Below are 24,676 nucleotides of genomic sequence, written 5' to 3' on the forward strand. Positions count from 1 at the left end.
TCTGACCATCCCAACTCAGAGCATCTCTGCCATACTTTTTGTAATAGTAGCTTAATGGAGATAATGTGTGGCTGGAAGCTGGGGCTCCAAGTGTTCCAGTCATCTTAAAAATTATTTGTGTTAAAACAAAAGTAGAATTTAAAGGAGAATAAAACTTTTCTTTAGAAAACTATAGGATTTTCTTACTCTTTCAGAGTAAGTTACAGTGCAAGACTACATTAAGAACTTTAGTCAAAACATTTTCTGTTTCAGTGACCTTTCAGTTAATGTGCTACTCACCAGAATAACTTTAAGTGGATGCTGTGATTTGTTTTTAAAATTTTGCTTTATAGTAGTTGATTGCTTTGCTACTTTTCACCACTAGAGAACTAAGTAGAAGGTTCTTCTGACAAAATGTGGTCCCTTTTGCATGTTTTGGTTTTTCTTCCATTTTTTATATAGAAAAAGGATTGGCCACTTCTGAAAGCCTGTCACCCTTTAAGCTGATAACAAGGGAACCTCTCAACTTCTCAAATGCTTTCTTTTTTTTTTTTTTCCAATGCTTTCAAGGAGTAAACTGGCAAGTGTTTGAGATATTAAGCTGATTTCACGCTTGCCATAAAACTCAAAAAGCTGCTGTATATTCAGGGGAATGATGGAAGAGTGCTCAATGTTTCATCTTCATCTGTTCTTTCAAAATAAAACCAAAAAAGCTTAGACCAAAATCCAGTTGTTTTTATTTTTAGTTCAATTAAAGTAATTTCACTTGCACATTGTAATAATATTTTCAAAGTGGTCATGCTGACATCGTGTCTGATTCTGCAACAAATCACCTCTTGCAATAAAGAAATACAGAGTACTGTTGGGAAATAGGACCCTGGGGGGTGGGGGAAATGTGTGTGTGTGTAGATAAATAGATTTGTATGTATAAGAGGTTTCCTACCTCGAATGGTAAACAAGTTTCTCAAAGTTACAGAGAATGCAGTTACAATGAAAAACACGTAGAATGTCCAAATGTGTAATTAATATCTCATGAGGGTACTAAAAATGAGAGCAAATTTCTCAGTTCTGATAGTTTTGCTGAGGCACTAGATTGAGCTGTACTTTGGTATTGCAGTCTGTCATGTCTTATCATCACATTTTTAGCATAGCAGGGATCCAGCTGGCACAACCTAATCTATAACAATGTGATTGGGATGCATAATACTAATGTAATTAGCACAGTCTCATGTGAAATATTCAGGAAATGTTACAAAGAGTCTGAAAGGATAATACCAAAAGCAGGGCACAATGAATTACTAATTACAAGGTGGCAGTAAACACCTCTGACTTTCACTGTTAGATACAGCTCCAGTTTCATCTGACTTGAGGGAAAACTTTTCTAGTTGTCAGAACAAGCAGAATAACAACATATGTTCCATGTCTTTACCATGCAGAGAAAGCTTAATTAAGTCATCAATAAATTAATCCATGTTGCCCAAAAGAAAAAATGTCAGGATGCTATAAAAGTAGTTACAGAATATGCACACTTGTGCCTGCGAGAGTATGGTTGTCTCTTTTTCCAGGGGCTTATTCCCATGCACTGTTTATCTTGGCAAGTGAATCACATAATTAGGAAGTGCTCTTGTTTACCCTCGGGATGAATGGTGCTCATTACTCAGAAGTGTTGAGCTTGTTCTTGAGAAGGTGGCCACTGGCTCGTGTTATGCATACATCGTAAGCTGCAGCCACTGAAAGAAGAGTTAAAGGATGGAAGAGTTGTTGGTATCCTCCAAAAAATTGTATTGAGACACCACCCTCTTCTAGCTGGAAGGCAGCTGCTTGCTGTCACTTAGTGGCAGTGGATAATTTTTTCTTGAGTCTCTTGCTCGTATTTCTCCTTTTGCAAAATTGAAGGGTTTTTTTAATGGTCTCTGTAGCAGAGAACATGCTTTTATTTTGAAACTTTCTAATTCTTCTTAATGAGATTTTTGAAAGGTAAAGAACTATGTTAAACCCCATTATCATTTAACACCATATCACTGTATTTGATCTAAATTGCCTCATAAAAAAAATCTGAAAAGTTTTTTGAAGGGCTTTAAACATGATATGAAGGATCTGCAGCTGTAACTTTCAGCACCGTCTGGGGTCTTACATGGCAGCTGTTGCTGGCAGATCATGGATGTTTTCTGTGTAAAATTGGTAGCAAAATTTTTAGGAGGTTTTGTGGCCTCTTATCAATTGGATGACCATTCAGACAAACTCTCTTGAGAGCATGCACAATGAATAATAAAATTAAAATTCAGTATTGTGACATAGTGTTAAAAATACTGGCATAAAGCAGTTTACCTCCAGGACATTGAGCTTAATGATGCCGTCTCCATCTTTATCAAAGGCATGGAATGCCCCTAAAACAAGGAAACAAAAATATATGGAGTAAATTAAATTACTGTGCGTGCAAAGATGATTCCCAGATAGCAAACCAAACGGTGCTCCTGTTGTGATATGCGAACTTGCGCAGGTATTTACTTACATGGTCAGCAAGTGTTCCTGCTGTGTTTTTCCTTAGCTCATTAAAGGAGAAACGCAGTGTTTCTTTTATGCTTGTATGAGACAGCTGTAATATTTTTGATTCCCTAAGCACATATCTTTAATAATACCCTGCACAGGCAGTAGTGCTTTGAAAAGCTTTGCTGAGAGTATGATGGGGCCCTGAGCAGCCTGGTCTAGTACAAGGTGTCCCTGCCCACAGCAGGGGTGTTGGGACAAGATCGTCTTTAAGGTCCTTTTCAACCCAAGCCATCATGAACCTATGATTCTGTGACTGTGTCTGGGGGGAAGAGAGGAGGTGGTGCAGTGGAACAGGGGCAGCCACTCACTGAACATGGCGTCCAGGCGCACGAAGCAGCAGATGAAGCTGTCAAAGTCAATGTTCATGTTCTTGTCTGCATAGCGCATGGTGATGATGTCGTAGAGCTGGTTGTTCAGCCGAAACCCTGCAGAGGAGCAAGAACAGGGCACAGCTGGGCCTTGGCCGGGGGAAGCGCTGGTCCAGGAGTGGTTTGGCCATAGGTGCTTCCCAGGCCCAGCTGAGGCTCAGGCTGGATGGTCCTGCTGCAGCTGCTAAACAAAATGAAGTAAAGCTAAAAGGAGCTTCACTGTGTCCAACTGCTTTCTTAAAACAAGAGTAACATTTTGAAATTATGATTTGGGAGGGCCAGTAGTACCTCAGGCTGTAAGTGTGAAAAGGAGAGCAGCAGACAACGAAGGGTGTGCTGCTCAGCTGGGCCTGGTGAGAACAAATCAACAAAAACTGGGCGACAGAAGCACAGGAGGAAGTTTCTATGAAAACACAATTACACAATGGTAAGACAAGGAGGCAATCCCTTGGTGTGGTGTGACTGAATTGTGGCACTGAATGCTGCAGCATGCAACCGTGCCTCAGAAGGGTCTGTCACAATTTGGGTACAGCTGTTTGTTGGCTAAATGCAAGGTCATGCACAGCCTACGTGCTGTAAGATCCGAAATGGTTATGGTAAAATGTCATCTTAGTTCTAAAGTCAGGGTGTGAGGTATTTAAATATTTTCTCTTTTTACATTGACAACTTTCCTGGTAAGAACGGAAACCTGGAAAATAAAAATTACCCATATTTCTACTGCAGGAATCCAAATCCAGATATAGTTTTGTCTTTAGCACAGGATCAATCACTGATATTTTGTGAAGTACAAGGTAGCCATCTGTTTCTCTTCCTTGATGTGCCAAAATACTACTGAAGACAAAGTGTCACTGACATCATCCCATCTAGGTTTATAATGATACTACAGATTTTCGGATTAAAGAGGTCATCTTGCTCCTTTAGAGAGCTAGTAAAGACATTTGGAGAGGGAGGCGAGCTCTCCAGGGGAAGAAGTACACCAGTGTGTCTGAGACAAAGCAAGAAAAGTCAAGTCTCTCTTTACAGGATGAATTTCACTAACTGCAAGTTTTGCAAAAATACTTTCTTCTCATTGTGCAGGTAGAAGAGACTGAACCCACAGTGGCTCAGTACCTAAGAAACATTAACATGACTCAAGAAACATTCATCTGATTGCCTCTGATGCAAACTTGGGCACCGATCTGCTCCATCTGGGTTTCAGTGTCTGTACACTTGGGTTGAAGGTTTTCCACTGTTCTCTGTTACTTACACAATATAAAGAATCCACAGTTTAAATAAGAGCAAATGTCTTCAGCACTCCCTCATCTCCCTGAACAGCAGGACCCCGAGCAGGAGATCCTTAAAGCAGCAGAGCATCACTCATGGGAAATTTAAAGAGAAGCTGAAGAGACCTATTTGGCTGTCAAGGCATACAAGGCTTGCCATTTGGATATTTGAAAAGCTCTGCTGGTGCAAAAAAATATTTTATAATTTCTCTAGGGTCTGTCCTTGCAAGGCAGCACTGTGTTTCTGATCTCACCCTGTGATACATCAAACAAAATAAGGTTTTGGACACTGTGCATTGAGAAATACCTCCATCATTGACTGCATTGCGCATCTCGTAGCTGTTAATGGTTCCTGAATGATCTGTGTCATAACGCTTGAAAATTTTCTGGAAAAAGAAAAAAATAAATACATAGTAGTAATAAGAACTTCTCTTGCATGTAGCCACTGAGTGGATATAGGATGTGTGCCTCAGGCGCTTGGAGGCTTTGCCATATGCCTTATATTCCTGCTGCTGGGCAGTCTGGATTGTTAGCACAGAGCTCCTCTCAGTCACAAAGTAAAATAATTTAGATCCAATTTTTGGGAAGCAAAAAGCCCTCCCCTGGAGACTCTCCTTGTTTGACTTGAGTTTATGCTGTTAATCCTTTCTCTTGATTGTCCTAATTAAGCTATTTTTGAGGCCTGATTCTAGTTCCCATCATTCTCCTTCTTCAGTTGGTAAGCCCCTGTGCTATTCCTATGGGGAAAGTCTCTCCTCAAGTGCAGGAGCTTCAGAAATTCAGGCTATTTGCTTAGGCTGTGAAGTAGGATGAAGAGAGACATTACTTTTCATTTTAGAAGCTAATTCACAGTATCTTTTTAGCCTTTCTTTTTGCTGTAGTTTATATGCAAAGTTCTGGTTTTCCTACACGACTTTTACACTGCAGAAGCTGTGAAGAAGAGTGATGTGAATACCAGCAATACCTGCCAGCTTTTAATCTTGTCCCAGAGATGTCGAAATTCATCAAAGTTTATCTTCCCTGAGCCATCTGTCTGTGATGCAAATATTCAGGTAAAAAACCCACAACATTTTTAAGATAAAATTAATTAAGTCTGCAACTACAGGTGAAGGGATGAATGTGAAACTGAGTTTAGTATCTCCTCAGCATTAAGAGCTGGCTGAGCAGTGCAGTAAAATATTTTCAAACATTTCGGTTATTGTGTATAGCATATTGTTTCAGGAGTGTGAAGTACTGCTTGTACTTTGTGTAGAAGCAAACTTCTGGCACAGGAGACAGCCTTGCTCCTGAAGCAGTTATAAAAGTGCATGAGTAGGATGTTTTAGTGGGCTCTTCTGAAATGCCTCCAAATGTGAAGCTCACCCAATATTTTTTAAGACAACTGATCTTTACCCTGAAGTGAAGCTCTTTTTGTCTTGCTTTCAAATTAATTGAGGACTAAGCAAAATGTCGACTAAAACTATTTACAAAAATGTATTTAGGCTCCAATCATTATGGCTCTGGCTTGCAGTTACAATTTTTTTCTGGTTATGTTTGAATGCACCTATGTCCTCTCAAAATCATCTGTTATGTCAAACTGGGAAACAGAGTGATGTTATAGCAGAGGTAACCCCATGTGGCATGTTGTGGTGTGTTTTATTATGCTCGTTCCAAGACAATTTCTGTAGGCAATGCATGCCGAGCATACAGTACAATATGTAATACATTATAAACTCAAGGAGAGAAATATAGCAAATTTGTTGGCAAGAACTATAGTTATGTTGGGTTTGTTTAAAAAAAAATAAATCATGCTTTAGTACGTAAGCTGGCCAGTCCCTGATACCTAAGGAAGAGTATCATACTGACTGATTTATTCTGTAGTTTTCTGTTTTGGGATATATTTCTCTGGCAACTACATTAATGTTGAGATGACTGGAATTAAAATGTAACCAAACCAAGAATGCTGTGTTATCTGACTAGAGTCTACAATGTGCTGTTTTGGTTCCCTGGCTTACTAAGTTGTGTGTATGTGTGTGTTGGTGAGAAATAGTGGACTAGTCTGGTTTCAAGCACTCCTTTTTCACCAGAAAAGGATACATCCATTAAAGCAATCATGCTGCGGCAGGATTCCAATTCAAATCCTTCTGACCTTAGGTCCTTATCTGAAATAAATGATCCCAGATGAATACAGATAATGCAAATCAGCAAGTGATTTTTCTTCTCAGGTGCAACTCTAATCAAAGCAAAAGCCAAACCTACTTCCTTCATCCAGTAAGAATTGAGTGTAGAGAACTGTGAAAAGACTCTAAGTAATGTTACTGCCTGTGAATTAGAGATATATTTCTTGACTTGTTATATACAGTAAAAATCTCTGGAAAACTCTAAACTCACTTCCAGGTTACTAAGCAAGTTCAGGTCTGTAAGCTAAAGTTTGCTAAGCAGGGAGAAAGGTCTGTCTCTCTATTAGAAATTTTTTTAAAGGGAATTTGCAGACTGCTAGAAATGCTGTATTGTTCTGTGTGGTACTTCCAATGAACATTTGCTCATTTCTGAATTATCAGTACTTGATCATCTGTAGAGATCACCTCTGTGAAAAGTTCAGCTTGCTAAAGTCTTGGATGCAATGTCCATGGAAATGTAACTAGGAAATTTCTGAGTTTGAAAACATAAATAATTTTTAGAGTGAAACTCAGAGGCGGGGGGTTATGCTATATCACAGATTTTTTTTTGTTGAGGGTTAGTAAAAAATATGTTCAAACTCACGTTTTTTTACGACGTTATTGAGAACGTTCCTAAGTTCTTCAGCATTGATCTCCATGTCCTGATGGAAATGTGGTGAGAATATAATTGATTACAATGTTCTTTACTTATCAGATAATTTTATGGGTAAGACTTTAAGTATAAAGTCTTTGGTCACTTTTCAGTATGGCACATACATGTTTCAAACTAGAGAGCATTCTAGTTCATATAAACATTACTCCGAATCTTTCTTCAGGCTGCAGTATAAGGTAGGTCTGAAGTTACCATATAATGCTTATTAAACTACAACTAGAAGAATCACCAGTAATTTCAGTGTATAAGACAAATAGCAAAATCTGAAAATCTTTGCGTCACATTTGCAGCCTATTGTTTTATGCTGTTCTTTCATCTGTTTTTACCTTTAACTTTCCTTGTTAAGCGGATACTGGAGGGCATTGCATTTCTGACTTGTTTATACTTGCTGTGCAAAATAGCATCTTGTAGTAGGGATAGAAGAAAAAGGCTGAATTTAAATGAGGCTCCCTCATACACAATGGGAATAGCTTATACCTACATATGAGGATAGCTGTATGCTTAAGGGATTTTTAATTTGATTTTACTTATACTCAAATCTTGAAGAGAATTTTGTGGAAGGAAATTCAAAGCAACTTTTAATATTCAGTGTTTTGAATCCATGAAACAGTTGATTTTAGGTGCTGTTGTGGCTAGGCTGCTTTGATGGCAGACAGGGATCAATTACATACTCACATCCCCTGCGATCTGTCGGAAAATATTCCTGAACTGTTTTTGCTCTTCACTCTCCTCATGACCTTTTGCTGAAGAACGCTGAAAAAAGCAAAGAAGAGATACATCCTTAGCCCAGTGGGGAAGAGAAAGGGCCTGGATGGCTCACTTGCCCTCACATGGAGCATCATCTTAGTGAATCTGGAGCCCTTTGGAGGAATGGGTTGTCCTCCTGTTCCTTTCCCCATCTTTTGTTTAATTCTGTTACTTAAAACTGTCAAGTACTTAACTTCATCCCATTGTTCTCTTTTCTATTTGAAGGAGCCTAAATGATTACTTTCACTGGCAGTTATCCTCTAATTTTTTGTTTCAAAACATTGCAAATGAGAAGTTTGGAGCAGAAGAGGCATATCATAGAATCACAGAATGGTTTGGGTTGGAAGGGACCTTAAAGGTTATCTAGTTCAACCCCCTCTGCCATGGGCAGGGACACAATATCTGCCTCATAGCCACCCGGTAGGCTATAAATAACCAGATGAGAGCTCTCCATAGTGTGGGGGGCCCGTTGCTGGAAGCATATAGCATGTGAGACAGAAGAAAACAATGAACATGAAGCTTTCTCAGACACATGCAAAGGGCAAGCCGGAACTCTGAAGCTGATACTGAAAAAGGAAACTAGGAAATTATATGTAACAAAGTTAATTTCTTGGCTTAGTTCTTGTTTTTGTTTGTCTAAATGCAGAGGGAAATTTAGGTTGGTTCCCACTTTGCCACCTGTGTGCTCTGGCAGTCATGCAGCAGAACAGCACCCTTCCTGTAAGCAGATGCTCCAGCCCTGCCTCCAGACGCCACAAGCCTGAATGTGGGATCTGGCTGTCACATTTCTTGTCACTCACCCACCTGCAGGCAGAAACTCTGAATTTGCTACTCTGCTTTCCTCCTCTCTGGTAGGGAGGGAAAAGAGGAGGCATGCGGGAGCTCCTGGGTTTACTTGTCCTTTATCCTCTGGCCAACGGGGACTAGTGTAGGGGGGTGTAGTTTGTAATGGGGAGAGGCTGTGATCATTGCCGGGATCTTCTGAAGCCCTTCGGGTGCATTTATGCGTGTGTCCTGTGTAAAGCAGGTACTGCAACAGGGGGCTGAGCAGGAGTGAACTTCACTGCTCATCGGGAGGGATCTCTCACAGCTGGGATCCTTGTATGATGCAATCATGAGAGAAACCAGATGTTTTTAAGCAACTGAATCCTCCTGCAGAGGTGTTAAATAACTGAAGAGATAGTCTCTGTCTGCTGATTCTGATTAGATCCACATAAACCAGATACAAGTTATCCTAAGATTTGATGAAAAACTGTTTAGTATCTTAGGACACCTCTTGGACCCATTCCTGTGCTCTCCTCAGCACTCTTTCATGCAAGCCAGTCTAAGCCCTATTTCCCCCTTTGCTTTATGCTGCAGAAACCTTTTTCTCATCTCTTTGGGTTTTTTCACCATCTTTGCCAGCATCTTCATCTGCTGTCAGCTCTTTATTGCTGTTCGCTCTGTCAGAAACAAAGATGATAGGCTAGAAGAAGAAAGAAAGCAAAAGAGAAATAGAAATTACACAAGAAGTAGTGGAAGGGAAAATATTTGGTGACAACCACTCTGTGGTAAAGTGCATGCAGCAACAGCACCCACTCCTGAGAGCATGGTCAGAGAAGCCAGGTCTGAGAATGAAAGAAAAGAAAGAAAGAAAGAAAAAAAGGTGGAGGAATCTCTGAAGTTACTGCTCTCCTTGTGTAAAAATAGCTGCAAAAGTCTTTTTGTCAAATAGTGCAATTTCTGACTTCTAGCTTTTCTTTTCAGAAAGCCAGTAACCGTTTGAATGTATTTGGGTTTTGTGGGTTTTGTTTGTTTTTTTGTTTTTCAGTTGATGGGGGTTTGGGGTATTTTTTCTGTTTTTAAGCAAAATAAGCTTCCCAGATTCTCATCAGTTAAACTGATGAGCTTGCCCATCTCTTTGAAGGACAGTAATACTGAAAACAAATACAATGTGAATCTTACACAGAAAAGGAGTATTTGCGTAGCAGCTTGTTAGTTATGTAAAGCATGTTTTTTCTCTTGCATGTATTGATTCTTGAAGCACTCAGCTGTAAGCAGCCACGTACAGTTATCCTGGTTTAGTGCACTTGAAACAAGGAAAACTGCTAAAAGATGTGAATGTAGAGTACTCTAGAGTGTTAATTACAATCAACCTATCTTGAAATTAAAATGTCTGATTACATTTTCAAGGTCCTAAATGTGTTGTGTAGAATCAAAAATAGAATCCTGGGCTTTGGTGAGCAGAAACTTCAGGAAAAGGGAGTAGCTGCATTAGGCAATAGAAAGCAAATGTGAGGGCACATGTCTGAAGAAGGGGTGCTTTTCACTAGCAAGGGGATTCAGGGTGCCTGTGAAGGGGAAGGAAGGAAAGGCAGTTCGAGCTACCCAGAGGGATCAGGCTGATAAAGCTGAAAAGTTTCTGTTACCCTTTTACCACCTCTTTGAATGGGAGGGGTATATGATGCTAATGCTACTTCATTAGAATCCAATGTAGGAAGACAAAATCTTTGCTGCATGCAAATGGCCTCATATCCAGTGCCCTTCATTAACTAGATCAGGTTCCAGATGCAGAGAAATGATGATACCAAGGAACTCTGCTCCTGCTGCATGCACTGAGTGTGCTCTTTGCCTTGCTGGCACTTAGCACATTGTACAAGTACTTACCTTGCCCTTTTTCTTCTGTATGAAAAGAGACAAAATTAAAAAGGATATGATCAGATTTTGCAGAGCTGATGGTAAAGTTGTATTTTTTGATCTTTCCCTTTCTCATATTAATCTTTCCCATTCCTATATTCATACAAATTTTACCATTTCCTATGTTCACACAGCTTTCAAATCACTAAAAATGAGGGAACAGGCACCCACCAAGGAATGGCATACTGAAGGACATACATTGCAAAAACCATAGCAAAACCATGTCCCATCTCATCTGGGGCTTTGTCCACTTGAACAAAATCTCTATTCTACCTTGAACCTGTCAGTGCAGTGGAGATTGAACTTCTGTGCCCGTAGATCAATGATATCTGAAGTGCCAATTAAATTTTGGTCTGACCAAATCAGAAAATAGTGTATACAAAGCAAGTGTCAATAAAAGTATCTTGATGTGAAAAAACATGGGAATTTGTGATAAAGGAGCTGTCATGTGGCTGCAAATGGTTTCCTGCTGTAGGTTTCCCTAGATGTGATGCTCCTCCTTTCCCTACCTCTATTCATACACAAAAGAGGACCAGGACAGTACTTACCAATGGACGCTCCGCCTCAATCATGTTTTCAACCTCCCTAGTAGAAAGCAGAAAGTAAATAAATCAGGAAAGTGACTGTTCCCCAGGTTGCTGGTTTTTGTAGGTGGTTTGTAAGCAGCCACTTGAACTTTTTGAACAGCCAGTGGTGTGGGCTGGCTTCAAGCATTACAGCTCCAGGCTCTAGGTGTAGCTTTTTCCCAGTTTAAGCTGAATATCCCAAGTACCATTTCCAGGAGGGCTGCTGCCTGATTTACTCCTGTAAAGAGCCTTGATTACAGTGAACTGGAAGTAAAACAGAAGTTTTTTGGTCTTAGTAAATGGCTAATGGTTTGTTTACAAAGGACATCCCGCAAGTAGTAAGCTTCTCCAAAGACAATTCAAAGCAGGTTCTTGTTAGACGATAGGGGAAACTTGGGGAAATGAGTTTGCAGCTTGGAGTTTCTAATGAGGTTAAGAATATAAAAAGCAGGGTGCAGCAAACTGGTAACATGACTTTAGCAAACTAGCGAGCTGACCTCTGCCTACATGACCAGATAAATGGATCTGCAACTTACTCTGAAAGACTTCTTTTCTCTGAGAAGACCCTCAGGATGAATTCTCCCTCCTGGTGGGGTTCATATGTAGAAGGGATGATGACGTACTCACTGGGGGGTAACCGGAAGCGCTCAGAGATTTCTCGCATATTTATGTAGGTCTTACTTCTTGCTTTGGAGGCATTGTAGAGGAAAAAATCCTTCTGCAGGTGGTGCTTAGTACCATGCATCTGCAGAACAAATGAGTCAATTTGTCTTCAAGGAAGCCTTGCCCATTCCCCAGATGGCTTGCCATGTGGGCAGTACATGGCTGCGACAGAAAACAAAGGAAGCAGCAGCTTAGCAAGCAGGGAGCTGATGAGTGGTGATACCTGGAGGCAGATACCAAGTCTATCACCTAAAAGTTGCTACTGACTGAGTCAAGTTGGCTTCTGAGGGCTGCTCCATGGCCCACCTGCAGAGTGTGTGGCTGACTTCTGCTGTGTAGGCATTTTTATTTGACTGTTTTTTTGGATGCTGAGTTGTGTGTAACTAAAGTTCAGCTACTTTCCTTGGAGAGTGGTATGGCAAGGAATGGTGTATGCAAACTTTTATATGCAGAGTGGTGAAGTGAAGGTGCTTTCTACTGGACGAAACATGAATCCTGTATCTGCTAAACGAACATGACAATCAAACATGGCATTGGTTCAAATATGAAAATTAAGTTCAAGAATTGTGGGCTAAGAACACTTGCAGGATATTTTCTGCAGATATAATCATCTGTAAGATAGTCAGTAAAGAAAACATTCAGACTGTCATTTTCATGTTTTCCAGGTAACAGAGCCTTCAGCTGAGCTTGTTAGCAAAATTTGTAATGCCAATTATTCAGCTACTGTCAGGCTCATAAAAAATGTAGTCTGTGTACTTTTAATAAGCTTTCTTCGATGGCTGAAAATACCATTACTTTTCTAAAGAAATTCTAAGACTATAGAGAAAACATTGTGACTGCAGAATATAGGATATTGGTTTTATTTTTAAGAGGAAATGGAAATGGTTTAGGGTGGTTCTGGATGGAGTGCAGAGGCAAAGTGCTCGCCGGCGCTGCTTCCTGCAGGCTGGGCTCACTGACTGACTGTGCAAGCAATGGCCAGGTCTCTACAGAGTAGAAAAGAAGGACTGAGGAAGAGGTGCAAGTGAAAATGGGGTGCAAGTGAAAAAGAACTAAAAATTACTCACAAAATGTTACTGATAAACACTCAAAGCAGAAAGGTTAGCAGTTTCACTGCTGTTATATCCCTGAAAACGAACTTTACTGGGCAGTTTCCTGCTGACTTACAGATAGGCACTACAGTAGCACTAGCTGTGAATATACACCAAGGTGTCAATCTGTCTCCGTTCTGGACATACCTCTTTGGGTACCTTAGGGAGAAACAAAGAAAAGAAACAGTCAGAGCTGCTGGGTGAGTACTCTTGTTTATAGATCGTACAGAAGGGCATTCAGATGGATTTTTGGGGACATAGACAGTAATCAAAATACCCCTAGTTAGATAAGCAATTTCCCACTTCCATTTTAGGTTTCTTGGAGTCTACATGAGATCAGTTAAGATCTGACCTAAATATGTTTGTGCAAGGGACAAACCGACTTTTTTGTCAGGTCAATAGTAGGGACAGGTTAATTGCTATGTATGCATCTTGGATATCTGTTTTCTTTTTTACACTCTTCTGCCAAAAAAATGTTTAGTTTCAGAAAGGACAAAAGGAAGATTGAAGAAAATATGGGAAAGGATATGTTAAAATCTGGCATTAGGTCACTGGAAAAGCCTATAAAGCATGTTACTTAATAGATGGGGTAAACCCTGAGGTTATTATGGTACAAACAGTTACAAAGACTTGAATTTCCTTCCTTACTTCCAGGTTTTCCCTGACTTCCTTGCAAAGCAAAAATTGCAATTCTTGTAATCAGCCCGAATGATTCAGTGACTCTGTTGGTAAATGCATACTGTCAGAATTTGTGACCACAGTGCAACCAACAGAGCTGGTACCTCATAGATGGCAAAGCCAATGGTATACAGGGTGGCTCCCAGCTTGCGCTCTTTCCTCCTGTTTTTCTGCATCAGTGCGACAAGGAAGCTGCAGATAACCTCTTCATCCTCAGGATCATCATCTTCCTCCAGGAGCTTCAAGCGATACTGGGGATTGGTCCAAAATGTATCTGTGAAATCCCACCAAGAGCCCAAAGAAAATAAGTAAAGCTTCAGTTTTCTAACGATATTCACAATCAAATAGAACTTTTAAGTTTCCTGCCTGTGGCTCCTGAGGGAAAGGTTAAAAATGGGCTAAAACACGGATGGGTTTTTTTACGTTATGGTTTTTACTTAATTCTAACAAAACTGCAAAACAAAGGAGGATATATGAAGAACTGTCATCTGATAAACTTCCAAAGCCCCTAAAATTATCACTAATCTACTACAGTGGATTTCCCAAGTGAAATCTGTTAGAGTGAAATTTATCTCTTTCACTTGGGGCACTGTGAAGTGTTGGAACAATGATTTATCTTTGTCAGGGCTGCCTTTTGGGCTCTTAGGATGTTCTGTCGCAACATAGTGACTGAAGATTTCCAGCTAACAGTTGCATGCCTTGTCCACTGAGGAAGCAAGGCTTTTCCTGTGGCTGAGCACTGATCAGGCTGTGATATGACTTAGCCTTTAGGATCTAACATAGTCCTCATCAAAGAGGCCATATCTCTCAAAACCCTTTTCTCACCTGGATAATTGCGGCAACCTCCAGCTGAGCAGCCTCTCACCCAGCGCCCTTCATTGACAGATACAGTCCAGGTTTGGAATTTATCCACTTCCAAGGTGTCTGGTGTGAGGTTACAGATCTCAAGCTTTGTGAAGTGCCTCATAAAATCTTGAAATGGCATCCTGTAGGAATTGAGGGGAAATTGAACCCAAATGGATTTACATGGTGGGCAGTTGTCTGAAAGACCCACGTGGAAGAGAGTGACCAGCAGTACTGTCAGTATTCAAACAAGTTTGCAGTGGGAGTGCCATGTTTTCCAAATGCTTTTGGTCTGCTGGTAGGTCATTTAACACAGGTATAGCTCCAAACTCAGGGAAACTGAGCTGAGAGGATGGTATGTAGGAAGGGTGATAGAGGGTTTGTGGAAGTGTAGCATAATTACACTGTGTTGGTTGCACTGAATAATCTCTGGTGAGAAAATGAGGTAAGCACAGAGCAGAGCTTATTGGAAATATGAAGGGGATCACTGCAATGGTTTTAGCAGATTTGTAGTACTGCAATGTGATTCATTTCTCCTAGAGAAGCACAGGTTTTTGACTGATATTCTCACCAGAACTCCCCATCTTCCATGACCTTGTGCTGCAGGCGGATCTTCTCTGCTTCATTAACAGAGTTCCACTCCTCTGACCTTCAAAGGAGTAAACAAGTTAAGTTGTGATTTGCAATACAGCTTTCATTAAAATTTCTACACTTTACTGTAAACATCATAGAGGGGAACGGCAAGAGTCGCCTTGCTACATCCATATAGACTTTTAATTTGTGAGCTTTGCAATCATTTGTTCTCAATGCAACCCTCCTCTTCACATGCCCAAATAAAAAGAACAATTGTCCTATTTCTCTCTGCCTTCTCTTCAGACTTCCCCTTAACAGTTCTAAAATACTTGCTGTACTGTGTTAATTTTATTTAGCTTGTATAGCTTGTAGGAAAAAGTGTTTCCAGACTATCATTGCTGAGGTAGCTATTGAAATTCCTTTAGTAAAATACACTGACACCTTGCTTCATTCAGTTCTTTCATAATTTAAAATATTTTTCTACGGTCACATCTTGTTTTGAAAATGGACATTACTGAACTTGATAGACAGTAAAATCAGATTTAATGCGTCATTATACTGGGCTCTCTCTTCGTTTCCATTTCTTAAAGCTCCTCTTAACACCTTGTTTAGGTACCCTTTTTTTTTTTCAGCTTCAGCTAAACACTCAACTAAAATCGACTTCCAAGTGCATGTGTCAAAATGGCAACAAAAAAAATTCAGACACCTCATGTTAGGGTCATGCACAAGCTGCATAAGGGCAAATAAAGCTGCAAGGTTTTTTCAAACCACATGAAGCTCCTTTTTACTCACTTGTCACTCCAAGGTCCGTTCCATTCCACCTGTCCCCAGGGGTTTCTCAGCCGTACCAGACGTAATTTTTCCCCTTTAAATACTGTCTATTTGAAAAAGAATGCAACAAGAATGGACTGAGAGGTTCAAAAGAAATATTCTGCCTTTCAAATTGCTTACACCAGCTTCTCCAGTGATGGTGCTTTCCAGGGCCATAGCCCAGCCTGGCCTGCTTGGGGTGAGCGCAGGAAGACTGTAAGATCAGGAGGTGGCTGGCTGTAACTACCTTTGCCCAAGCGGTGGAATATCCATTTCCCCAGAAAGCAAAAACTTAGATAGGTTTGTTTCTCCACAAGGCATTCACTTATTTGAATATAAATTTTGTTTCCTTCTCTCATAATTTGTTTTGCTTTTTACCCCTCTCATAGCTTAGCTGATATGCGCAGTGCTAGGCCAGTGTAGATTACAGCTCCCCACAGCTGGAGGAAAGGGACTGTACTTACCTCTTCCACAGCTGTCACAGAGTAGGCATGACCTTTGACGAGCCCGCAAGACATCCGGGTTTCATACTGCATTGGCACTATGGTCTGTTAGACACAAGATAAAAACTTGTGGGAGTCATGCAAAGCTCAGTTGGCTGCTCTCTCAGGCAGATATTGCCACCCAGGGCTTTTGGAGGGAGGATGACACTGTTCAGGTGACAGGACTTTTTGCCTTGTTCTCCTCTCTGTGTTTGTCAAGGTGGTCAAGCTTAGTGCCCATAGAATTCATGTTTTTGGTTAGAAAGGAATGAAGCATGAACTAAAAATGGAAGAAGTTAATATTGATTGGAAAGGACATTCTATGGCTTATTTCCCTTTTCTGTAGACTATTGCTTTTTGCACTCAGAACATGGTAGTATATAGCATGCTTAATCAAAGTAATTAGATTTTCCTATTAGTAGGACTATTCAGCCTTTTCTAGGATAGTATGTTCTTATATAGCTCAGTAAGGTTATTACATATGAACTGGAAACATCAGAGCAAATCAACATCTAGAATACTTTCATCTTTACACATGGTTATCTTATAACAATGGCATTTAAACACTCTATTTAATACACTATTGCTACTAACTGACACTATGTTTTTACTTAATTTCCTGTGGAAGTGGACATTTTAGTCCATAATTTTTAAAATCCTCATGATTGAATTTTTTTCCATCTGACATTCAGGAAGGGCATAGCCATGTGTTGCTCAGGTGTAAATACATTTGTTGTCTTAGTAATCAATTTTAGTGTGTCTGATAGATTTTTACTTGCAAATCTCAGAATGCTGGTTATCTGGGAGATAAAGAATTGAGAGCTAGATGGCAGATGCACACAGGTTGCTGTACTTGTAGGAGAGGTCACTGGTATCAGTTGGAGGGGAAGGCCCTACTACAAAAACGCGGACCATATGCAAAACATCCCCTCCTCTGTTATGTCTGTTGCTGGGACGTGATTGCAAGGCCCTGCCAGTAACTCTGCCACCTCCTCTTTACATATCTGATAGCATGAGAAAGGCAGGGCTGGAAACAGAGGAAGAATTAGTAAGGTCACACAGATACATTCTCAGCTTGCACAGGGAGGATCTCATCCAAATATTTCCTGGCTGTTGCAATTATTTTCCATTATTTCACTTCTGCTCCTGGTTTTTGCTTTTCCTTGATCCTATTTTCATACTTTTTATGCCTATAGCCTCAATTCTATTCCCTTTTTTCTTAATTTCTACTCATGTTGTTGCCATCATTACTTGTCAGAACCCCCTTCTCTTCTTTCTGTTTGAGAACATTAACTTCTGATGTCCTGGATCACTTCTCAAAGAGCAGGCTTTATCTGCCTTTTTCCATCAATAATCATGATTTTTTTTCTGGTGGTAGTTTGGGAATATGTAATAACCAGCAGCATATTAGCTTCTGGGGCGGCAAATACAGAAAGAGTTTTGCAATCTTCTTTCAGTAGGCAGTCACTGGGGAGGAAGTTCTCCCCCCAAACATGGGTGGTTTGGACAGCCATGCTTGCAAAACAAGACAGTCGCACTGGGCTTTCCTGAAGAATTGCAGCATTTCAGTTTTTTAGGAAGAACTAAATATGGATGTGAAAAGAGGAAAAATCAGCTATTTCAGCTGTAAATGCAGAAGAAAGTTTGCACAACCAAAAATTTTAGGTGATGTAATTGTGGAGGATTTTTGTTTGATTTCCACCCCTCCCCTTCCAAGCAAGAGATGTAATTTCATTGTCATGGAAATGAAGTTCCCTAAAGGGCAAGGTATGACAGAGAAGGAGAAGGCATCATGTCCCTCTACAGATTTGAAATCTTTTAAGTTGCCTGATATGGGATTTTTCTTAAATGGTTTTAACATCCCCCTCTTTATTTTGCAAGATACTTAGGTATGCTGGAGTTACTTTGTATTCCATTGCACATATAAAACTGAACATGTTTTTCCTCTTCCTTGTTGGGCATTTTAAATGAGGACTTTAATGGCAGTAATCTAAAAGGAGCATCCCTAGAGCATTCTCCTGCATTTGTGGGCAGAGCACTCAAAATAAGTTCACCAAGGGCTTTTGTGCCTGGAGTGAGAGCTGTGCAGAGCTTGCTTTTGGTCTCTTTCACATTCCATGCACACTTGGGGATCTTGTTCTTTCTTTCACATTCTACACACACTCAGGGATCTTGCTCTATTCTAGTACTTTAACATTTTTGTTCTCTAGCACCTGTACAAGAGAGGGACTTGATAAAATCCACTAATAATTTTCTTTTTCTGGAAATTATAAGCCTGTGCCATGAGCCAGCAGCCCTTTGCCTCAGTATCAATGAAGCCCTTTAGTATCAGTAACTGTGTTTGAAAGCACTGAAGTCTTTTAACACGTATGTCAAACACATTTCTTTAGTGTTGGGACAATTCTGTGAAACCAAACAAGGTTTTAAAAGCATGGCTTATAAGTTTCTCTAACAGTCTGTAAATAAAAGCACTGTAAAGTCAACTGCTTAGGAGACATACGAACCCAGGCTGGCCTCTCATCCATATCCTGGTAGTTTGCAGTAGATTGAGTCATCTGTGCATTTTCTAGATTCTTCACCATGCGAGCAATGAGTTCCCCAATGTCGCTCCTAGGAGCTGATCCATAGGAAAAGCCCAGATTATCCTGGCACAGAGAATGGGAGAAAAGTATCATGCAGTATGATGAGGCAGGGAGAGAGAAGAGAAGAGAAAGGGTAGAAGAAAGACGAGTTGTAAAAGATAGCCTAGATTACTTCTCTTCTTCTTCATTATGTCCATAGTTATTTGGAGTGGTCAATAGCAGCATTTGTTCTCCCACCTTCACTGCAACATCACACTCTATAAAGTATTAATTTTTTAACTTTTAAATTTACCACAATAAATCAAGACAATCTGAGGCCACGTTGGCAATAAAAGGTTAATTTCCTAAGTATTTGCACACTTAGCATCTTTAACATGAGGATTTGTGTCTTAACAGAGTTGCAGCACTCCCATACTAATCTCATTTCCCTCGGTGAGGGTACTGAGGGGGCAAGGGGTGCTGGTTTTGCTGGTGCCCCTTCTCTCCACTTCCATGTTCTGCTTCTGTTTATTTCCCTTTTGGCACTCACTATTTGCTAATGGTCTTTAATGGAGATTACTCCATCTCCTAGAAAAGGATGTTTTCTATGTTGCCAAACCAAGCAGTTCCAAAGGTGGCATATATTTGGTTATGAATGGAGAGGTCCCACTCCTCTGCCATTTGTTATGGCTTATCTGCAAAATTCATATGGACTCACATCAATGGAGCTGGCCATGAGGGATCCTCTGTCAATGGCATGTTTCATGATTTTATAGATATCTTTAGGGGCATCCTTTATCTCGTAGAACTCAGTGACTCCTCCAGTGAAGTCCTCCATGGCTTCGGTAGTGTTGCCTCCCTTCAAAGCTTCATATGACCCGTGGAGTCTTAGAAAGAGAAAAGAAAAAGATTTTCTTTTACACAGATAGAGATACCTCCCTATATATTTATATCTATCTTGTGTGTGTATAACTACAGCTATGTAAACACACATCATATGAAAACCCCCAAACCATCTGCTTGGTAACTCACAAGTTAAAAGTTTTAAAACATACCACCTGCACAGATAGGTTAAAAAAAGAGGTATGCTGAAAATCAAATGTAGATTTTTGAATGAGTAGCAAAACTTCCTAGAAATTATGCTTTAGCCCATCCCCAATTCTGAGGCATGAGAAGCTATGGGAAAAGGCATTGGTACGTTCAGAGCCTCTCTGTGTGTTTGTTGTAAATATTGTGTGCAAAGGTTTAACCACCTCCCCAACCCGAGCCTTGAGGGGGAGCCCGTCACAGTCTCGCATTTTGTTTTACTTTGCATAGGCCTTTTCCAGGAGGGCACTCCAGAATTCGTTGCGCTGGGAGGATTTGGTAAAGACCAGCTGGTTGTTGTACGTGGGTAAGCAGTCATCGATGACAACGTCCACCCAGTCTCCATAGCGCCAGAACTGAAAAAAGGCAAACAGAAAAACACCCTGGATTGACTTGGTGCAGGGAGGGGGAGCCCGGCTGAAAAGTCGGGCTGAGAGAAGGGAAATGTGGAGCTCAACTGCTCTGTAATGTGGCCAAAACTAATGGGAGGGAGGCAGCTGTACTGAATTCCCCTGGGCAATGTGTACAGGACAGTGAGAGGTCCCTTAAAAGAATCAAGGGAAATGTGGAAAGCAGTCAACCTTTTCTGAATAAGAAGTTCTTTGATAACTTGTTTTGACAGACCAGCTGTTTGTGGGCCTAAAAATAGATGCTTTTGCCAACTACCCATGTGTCTGTGCTGGCTCTAGTGCTGCATCTGAGCAGTGAGGCAAGACTGGACACCTGTTCCTATTCCTTATGCACAGGACACAGCAATCTGGAAATACTTCCTTGGTGGGTTAATGCTCCCTAATTACTTGTATGGGCTGGCCCTTCTGTGACTGCCCTAATGGAAGTATTTGGCGTGAGGCAATTCAATCCCTTTTCCTCCCTGCTATCACTCATTCTTCCAAAGAGAGGAGAAGCTAGAGGAAAGAGCGTGCCAAGAGGAACTCCGCTCTGTTTTGGGTAAATACATCTGCTTACCACTAGGCAGAGGGACTCACCTGGAAGTGAAAGATGCCAGCATAGTTTTGTATAAAGGACTGGTCATGAGGTATGACTCTACAGAGTAGTTTTTTATTCAGTGTCAGGCAAGCAATGGCAGCCAGAAACCAGCAGTTACCTGTAAATGAGCAGAAGCAGCAGACAAAATGAAGGGACAGAGCAACTAGAATCAAAGGGAAAAACTGAGAAACTGAAAAATGACTTGTTAATTCTCAGTAGAGCATGATTCTCCTTGTGTTCTGCAGCACTTTACCTATTTGTGCTCTAGAAATTGTTCATGGCTGGGTACACATGTTACACAGATGATGTTCCCTGTAATTTAGAAAAAGCCTAAAATCTGATGAGCACTGTTATCTGTGTTAAGATTTCCCTGCCTCATGTGGATGCCTGTCTGACTTCCTGCATTAATTTTTCCTTTCAAGCTTAGGACAGAGACCAGCTGAGAGACAACTCTCTTGCAGGTAGAGCTCCCTACCGCTGAGGTTCAGACTCTCATTTTCTGCTCTAAAGATGATTGTCCCAGTCATCATTCTATGGGAGCTTTTTCCTGCTGTTTTCTTCTATTTGAAGTGTCTACCCTGTTGTAAACACTGTTCCCTTTAACGCTTTTCAGTTCCCCCTTCAGAATTTTGTACAGTTGGCTGCCTCTGTGGGAGCTCTGGGAAAGTGGTTTTCTCCCATACTACTTCTGTGTTCAGCAGAGGGGGACTCTACCCTAAACTAAAACCTAGCTGCTATTGTAAGAGAGGCTCTAGAGTAAGCTTGCCTGAGCAGTGTGCAATAGAGGAGTGAGATAATTATATGAGATAGTGGAAACTTAACCTGATTGCAGGGAGTTGTAAAAGAAATTTATGAATCTAGTAGACTGATAAGACATACAAAAATACATAAGGTGCATATATTTTGGAAAGCCCACTCTATACATATAGCAGTACTATATGGTAACTCTTCTAAGTTACCTATTTCCCCTTATGAAGGATGGGGGTCCACTTTGACCGGGAGTTTTCTAAACTATCCAGTATTCTGCAGATGTCAAAAAAGTAAACAATGCTATGAGTAATTAGGGAAGGAATGGAAGACAAAACAGAGAACATATTGTGCATGTAAGTTCATTTGTATCCACACCTTGGTATCTGTGAAGTTCTGGTCACCTCAAAAAGAAAGGCAGTTTTAATTAAATTTAAAAAAGAAAAAGTACTAGGAAGGTGATGAAGACACATTTGGGTGTGTTAGCTTAGGAAAAAGATCACAGGAGGAGTTATAAAACGATGAAAGACATGAGAAAGCTGAGTGGGGAAGGACTTTACAAAGCAGTGCAGGTGAGCACTGGATGGATGACTGCTGCAGAGGCATCACTTGTACCAAAGTAGTGCCTCTATATATCTTTGAGCATCTGAGCTTAAAGTTTTCAATATAGTGGTTGTTCTTGAGTACAATGCACATTTAGCTAACGGCCTTTAGAAACTCCTATACAAAAATGACAGGACTAAATACCTGAAAAGATACAATAGTAACTGATTAGATTTTTCTCTCAGTCAAATAACTCCTCTTTATGTTTTATTCTTATCTTAACTGTTTTTGTCCCTCCTCAAAGTCCAAAAGAAAGGCCAAATAGTGTTTTGAAACACACTCATGACATTAGTTAATGAAAAGCAAAATACCCTGCAAAGCATCTTTCACTGAAAGTTCTTGCCTAGATTGCTACTAAGCAGATATCAGTGATTTTCTATAGAGAGAAGGAATCCGTAGATGTGTAGTGGTGCACTGAGACAGGGGATTTCAAATATCATTGTGGAAGAAAAAGAAAATTTACTGAGAGCTAAACCATGTTGCAGACTTTTAGAAGTACAGAGCTGATGTAAGAATTTCATACCTAATTCTCCTTGGCAGATATCTGTTCTGTTGGCTCCACCGATAATAAATCGTGGATTCTCACAGATTTCCTACAAAATAGAAACAGATGGATGAACAGGAAAAGCATGCATTATGATGCCTCTTTAGCACAGAAATAAAGGCAGTTTTAGAACGTTTTCCTGTAGGATAGCTTGTGGATATCAAAACCTCTTAAGAGTTTTCATCTGCAGAGTTTCACTATGAAAATGTTTTGGAATCTGGATGTTCCAGGCTTCAGTCAGAGTTTTCTTCATGTACCTACAGGGTCTATTAACTACCCCGGGGGGCTCCCTCTGTACAGGGTGGAAACACATTAAAATTAGAATAGGGAAAAATATTTTTTCTTCACAGTAATGAAAAAAACCAAAACACTGGAGGAGACAGGAGAGCAGGTAGCTGAAAAAACTATCAGGGGACTAGCAGGTTTATGGTGTCCAATTTGCAGTAACTAATATGCTGGGGCATTAAAAGGGTTGAAAAATGCATTTCATCAGGAATGAGCCCTGGTAGTACTCCTCAAAATTTTCCCAGGATGAGATGTAATTACCAGAAATAACTAGTTGCTAGTTAAGAGATTTTATTCTTTTTCTTATGTTGAAGTATTTAATTGACAATGCTGCATTAAAAAAAGGCCAAAGATATCATCTGTCTCTGAGGACAGGTAAGTCTTTTTCTTGTCCTGCACATAGCAAAATGTATTGGATTTGTCAGTATTTATACTAGTACAGAATGGGTACAAGATGCTGTACAGGCATAAATACTTATGAAATTTCTGTAGTGGGGGAAGGACTCTGTAGGAACCATGAGCAAATGAGGTGGGACTATTGCAAGGTTACGAAGCCCTTTCCTATATAGGACAAAGAACTGTGGAGTATAGGAAAACCAAGGGAAACCTGTCCTACAGAGAAAAAAAAGCCCCTGCTTTATCCCATCTCTCATTCAAATGCCTGGTATGGGGAAGAATAAAAAGACATAACTTTTGGCCCCATCTCTTATGAGGGTAAGGAAAGAAAGATATTGCAAGCTGAGGACCACTGCCCTGAGCAGCTGCAAATGGGGAAGAAGACAAAGTATAGTCCAAGAACTGAATCTGCTGAAAGACGTTGGGACTAGAGTGGGAAGGAGAAAGAAGAAACAACTGACAATTGCTTGTGTGGCAGCACAGGCAGCTGATGCTACTTCTGCAGTCTAAAGCTTTTTACTCGTGTCATCAGGGTAGCCCCGGCTTTTCCCAGACTCGTGTTTCAGGTTTAGTAATTTCCCTTGGCTTAAGCCCACTTTTTTTCTCCTTCACAGTAATCAGCTTTGATGTAAATATTTGGATTAGTCATATAGCCAGATAGAGAGACCAACTTCCACGTCACTTTATTCTCCTCAAGGGAGAGAATGTAGGGATTGTCCCATTATTTTGGGCCTTGGTCAGCTGTCCTGGGCTCCAGTTCTGTCAAGGCAGCTGTTTGAGATGCCTTCATGCTTTTCTCCACTCACTTGCTTTGTTTAAAATATTCTTCCTCACATTGCTGTGGTGCTCTGCTGAAAACCAACTGTGAGATGCCAGGTTTTTGGTTTGTATTTTTTCCAACTCTCTTGTATTTTGGCTTGATCCTGCTCCTTTTGTTCTGAAATACAGCATGCTGTGTTTTAGTTGAAAGTAGTAAGATGGTACCTATGTGTTTCCAAATATTAAATGTACAGTGACGATTGTTACTCAGGGCCATTTGTTGCATCTTGGGGTCATTTGTTTTGTAGGATGATTGGTAAAGGAATGCAAAGGAGGGAATCATGCATCTGTCATTTGGACTGGTTTAGTTATGATAGAAATGCTTTTGTTTCATTTCTTTATGGCGGCCAGATGTGTTTAGTACACTGTGAGTATGATTTTAATATTGTTTTCCTCTAGTTGATGTCCAACTGTGCTAGTTGAGCTGAGTATAGTTGAAGCTGCAGAGAAGGGTTCCAAGGTCTTTCAGGGCTGAAGTACTCAGTCAGCAAAGCAAGACAAACTGGTGTCTAAGATGCAGGTGGCAGGTCTGTCCTTCCAGTCTTCCTG

At 40.5% G+C, this 24,676-nt stretch overlaps 1 protein-coding gene across 2 annotated transcripts in view; it reads right to left on the bottom strand.

The window, feature by feature from the left end:
* Positions 1-693: 693 nt before the first annotated feature.
* Positions 694-24,676, bottom strand: part of CAPN3 (calpain 3) — a 28,748-nt gene continuing 4,765 nt past the window's right edge. The window contains exons 2-24 of one of the 2 annotated variants that reach the window (XM_027641816.1): positions 22,607-22,676; positions 20,733-20,851; positions 19,969-20,102; positions 19,379-19,547; positions 18,604-18,744; positions 16,082-16,165; positions 15,600-15,685; positions 14,806-14,883; positions 14,217-14,377; positions 13,496-13,665; positions 12,861-12,872; positions 11,496-11,704; positions 10,942-10,978; positions 10,364-10,378; positions 9,081-9,182; positions 7,646-7,723; positions 6,902-6,959; positions 6,236-6,300; positions 5,124-5,192; positions 4,467-4,545; positions 2,838-2,954; positions 2,308-2,366; positions 694-1,709 (exon numbers count right to left, since the gene is read on the bottom strand). In XM_027641816.1, the coding sequence (XP_027497617.1) occupies positions 1,683-1,709; positions 2,308-2,366; positions 2,838-2,954; positions 4,467-4,545; positions 5,124-5,192; positions 6,236-6,300; positions 6,902-6,959; positions 7,646-7,723; positions 9,081-9,182; positions 10,364-10,378; positions 10,942-10,978; positions 11,496-11,704; positions 12,861-12,872; positions 13,496-13,665; positions 14,217-14,377; positions 14,806-14,883; positions 15,600-15,685; positions 16,082-16,165; positions 18,604-18,744; positions 19,379-19,547; positions 19,969-20,102; positions 20,733-20,851; positions 22,607-22,676 (2,139 nt within the window). In that variant the 3' untranslated portion in view covers positions 694-1,682. The remainder of the gene's footprint in view (positions 1,710-2,307; positions 2,367-2,837; positions 2,955-4,466; positions 4,546-5,123; positions 5,193-6,235; positions 6,301-6,901; positions 6,960-7,645; positions 7,724-9,080; positions 9,183-10,363; positions 10,379-10,941; positions 10,979-11,495; positions 11,705-12,860; positions 12,873-13,495; positions 13,666-14,216; positions 14,378-14,805; positions 14,884-15,599; positions 15,686-16,081; positions 16,166-18,603; positions 18,745-19,378; positions 19,548-19,968; positions 20,103-20,732; positions 20,852-22,606; positions 22,677-24,676) is intronic. The other variant, XM_027641817.1, reaches the window with a different exon arrangement.

The sequence above is a fragment of the Corapipo altera genome, unplaced genomic scaffold (genome assembly GCF_003945725.1).
Source record: "Corapipo altera isolate COAL_440 unplaced genomic scaffold, ASM394572v1 23b, whole genome shotgun sequence".
Lineage (NCBI taxonomy): Eukaryota > Metazoa > Chordata > Aves > Passeriformes > Pipridae > Corapipo > Corapipo altera.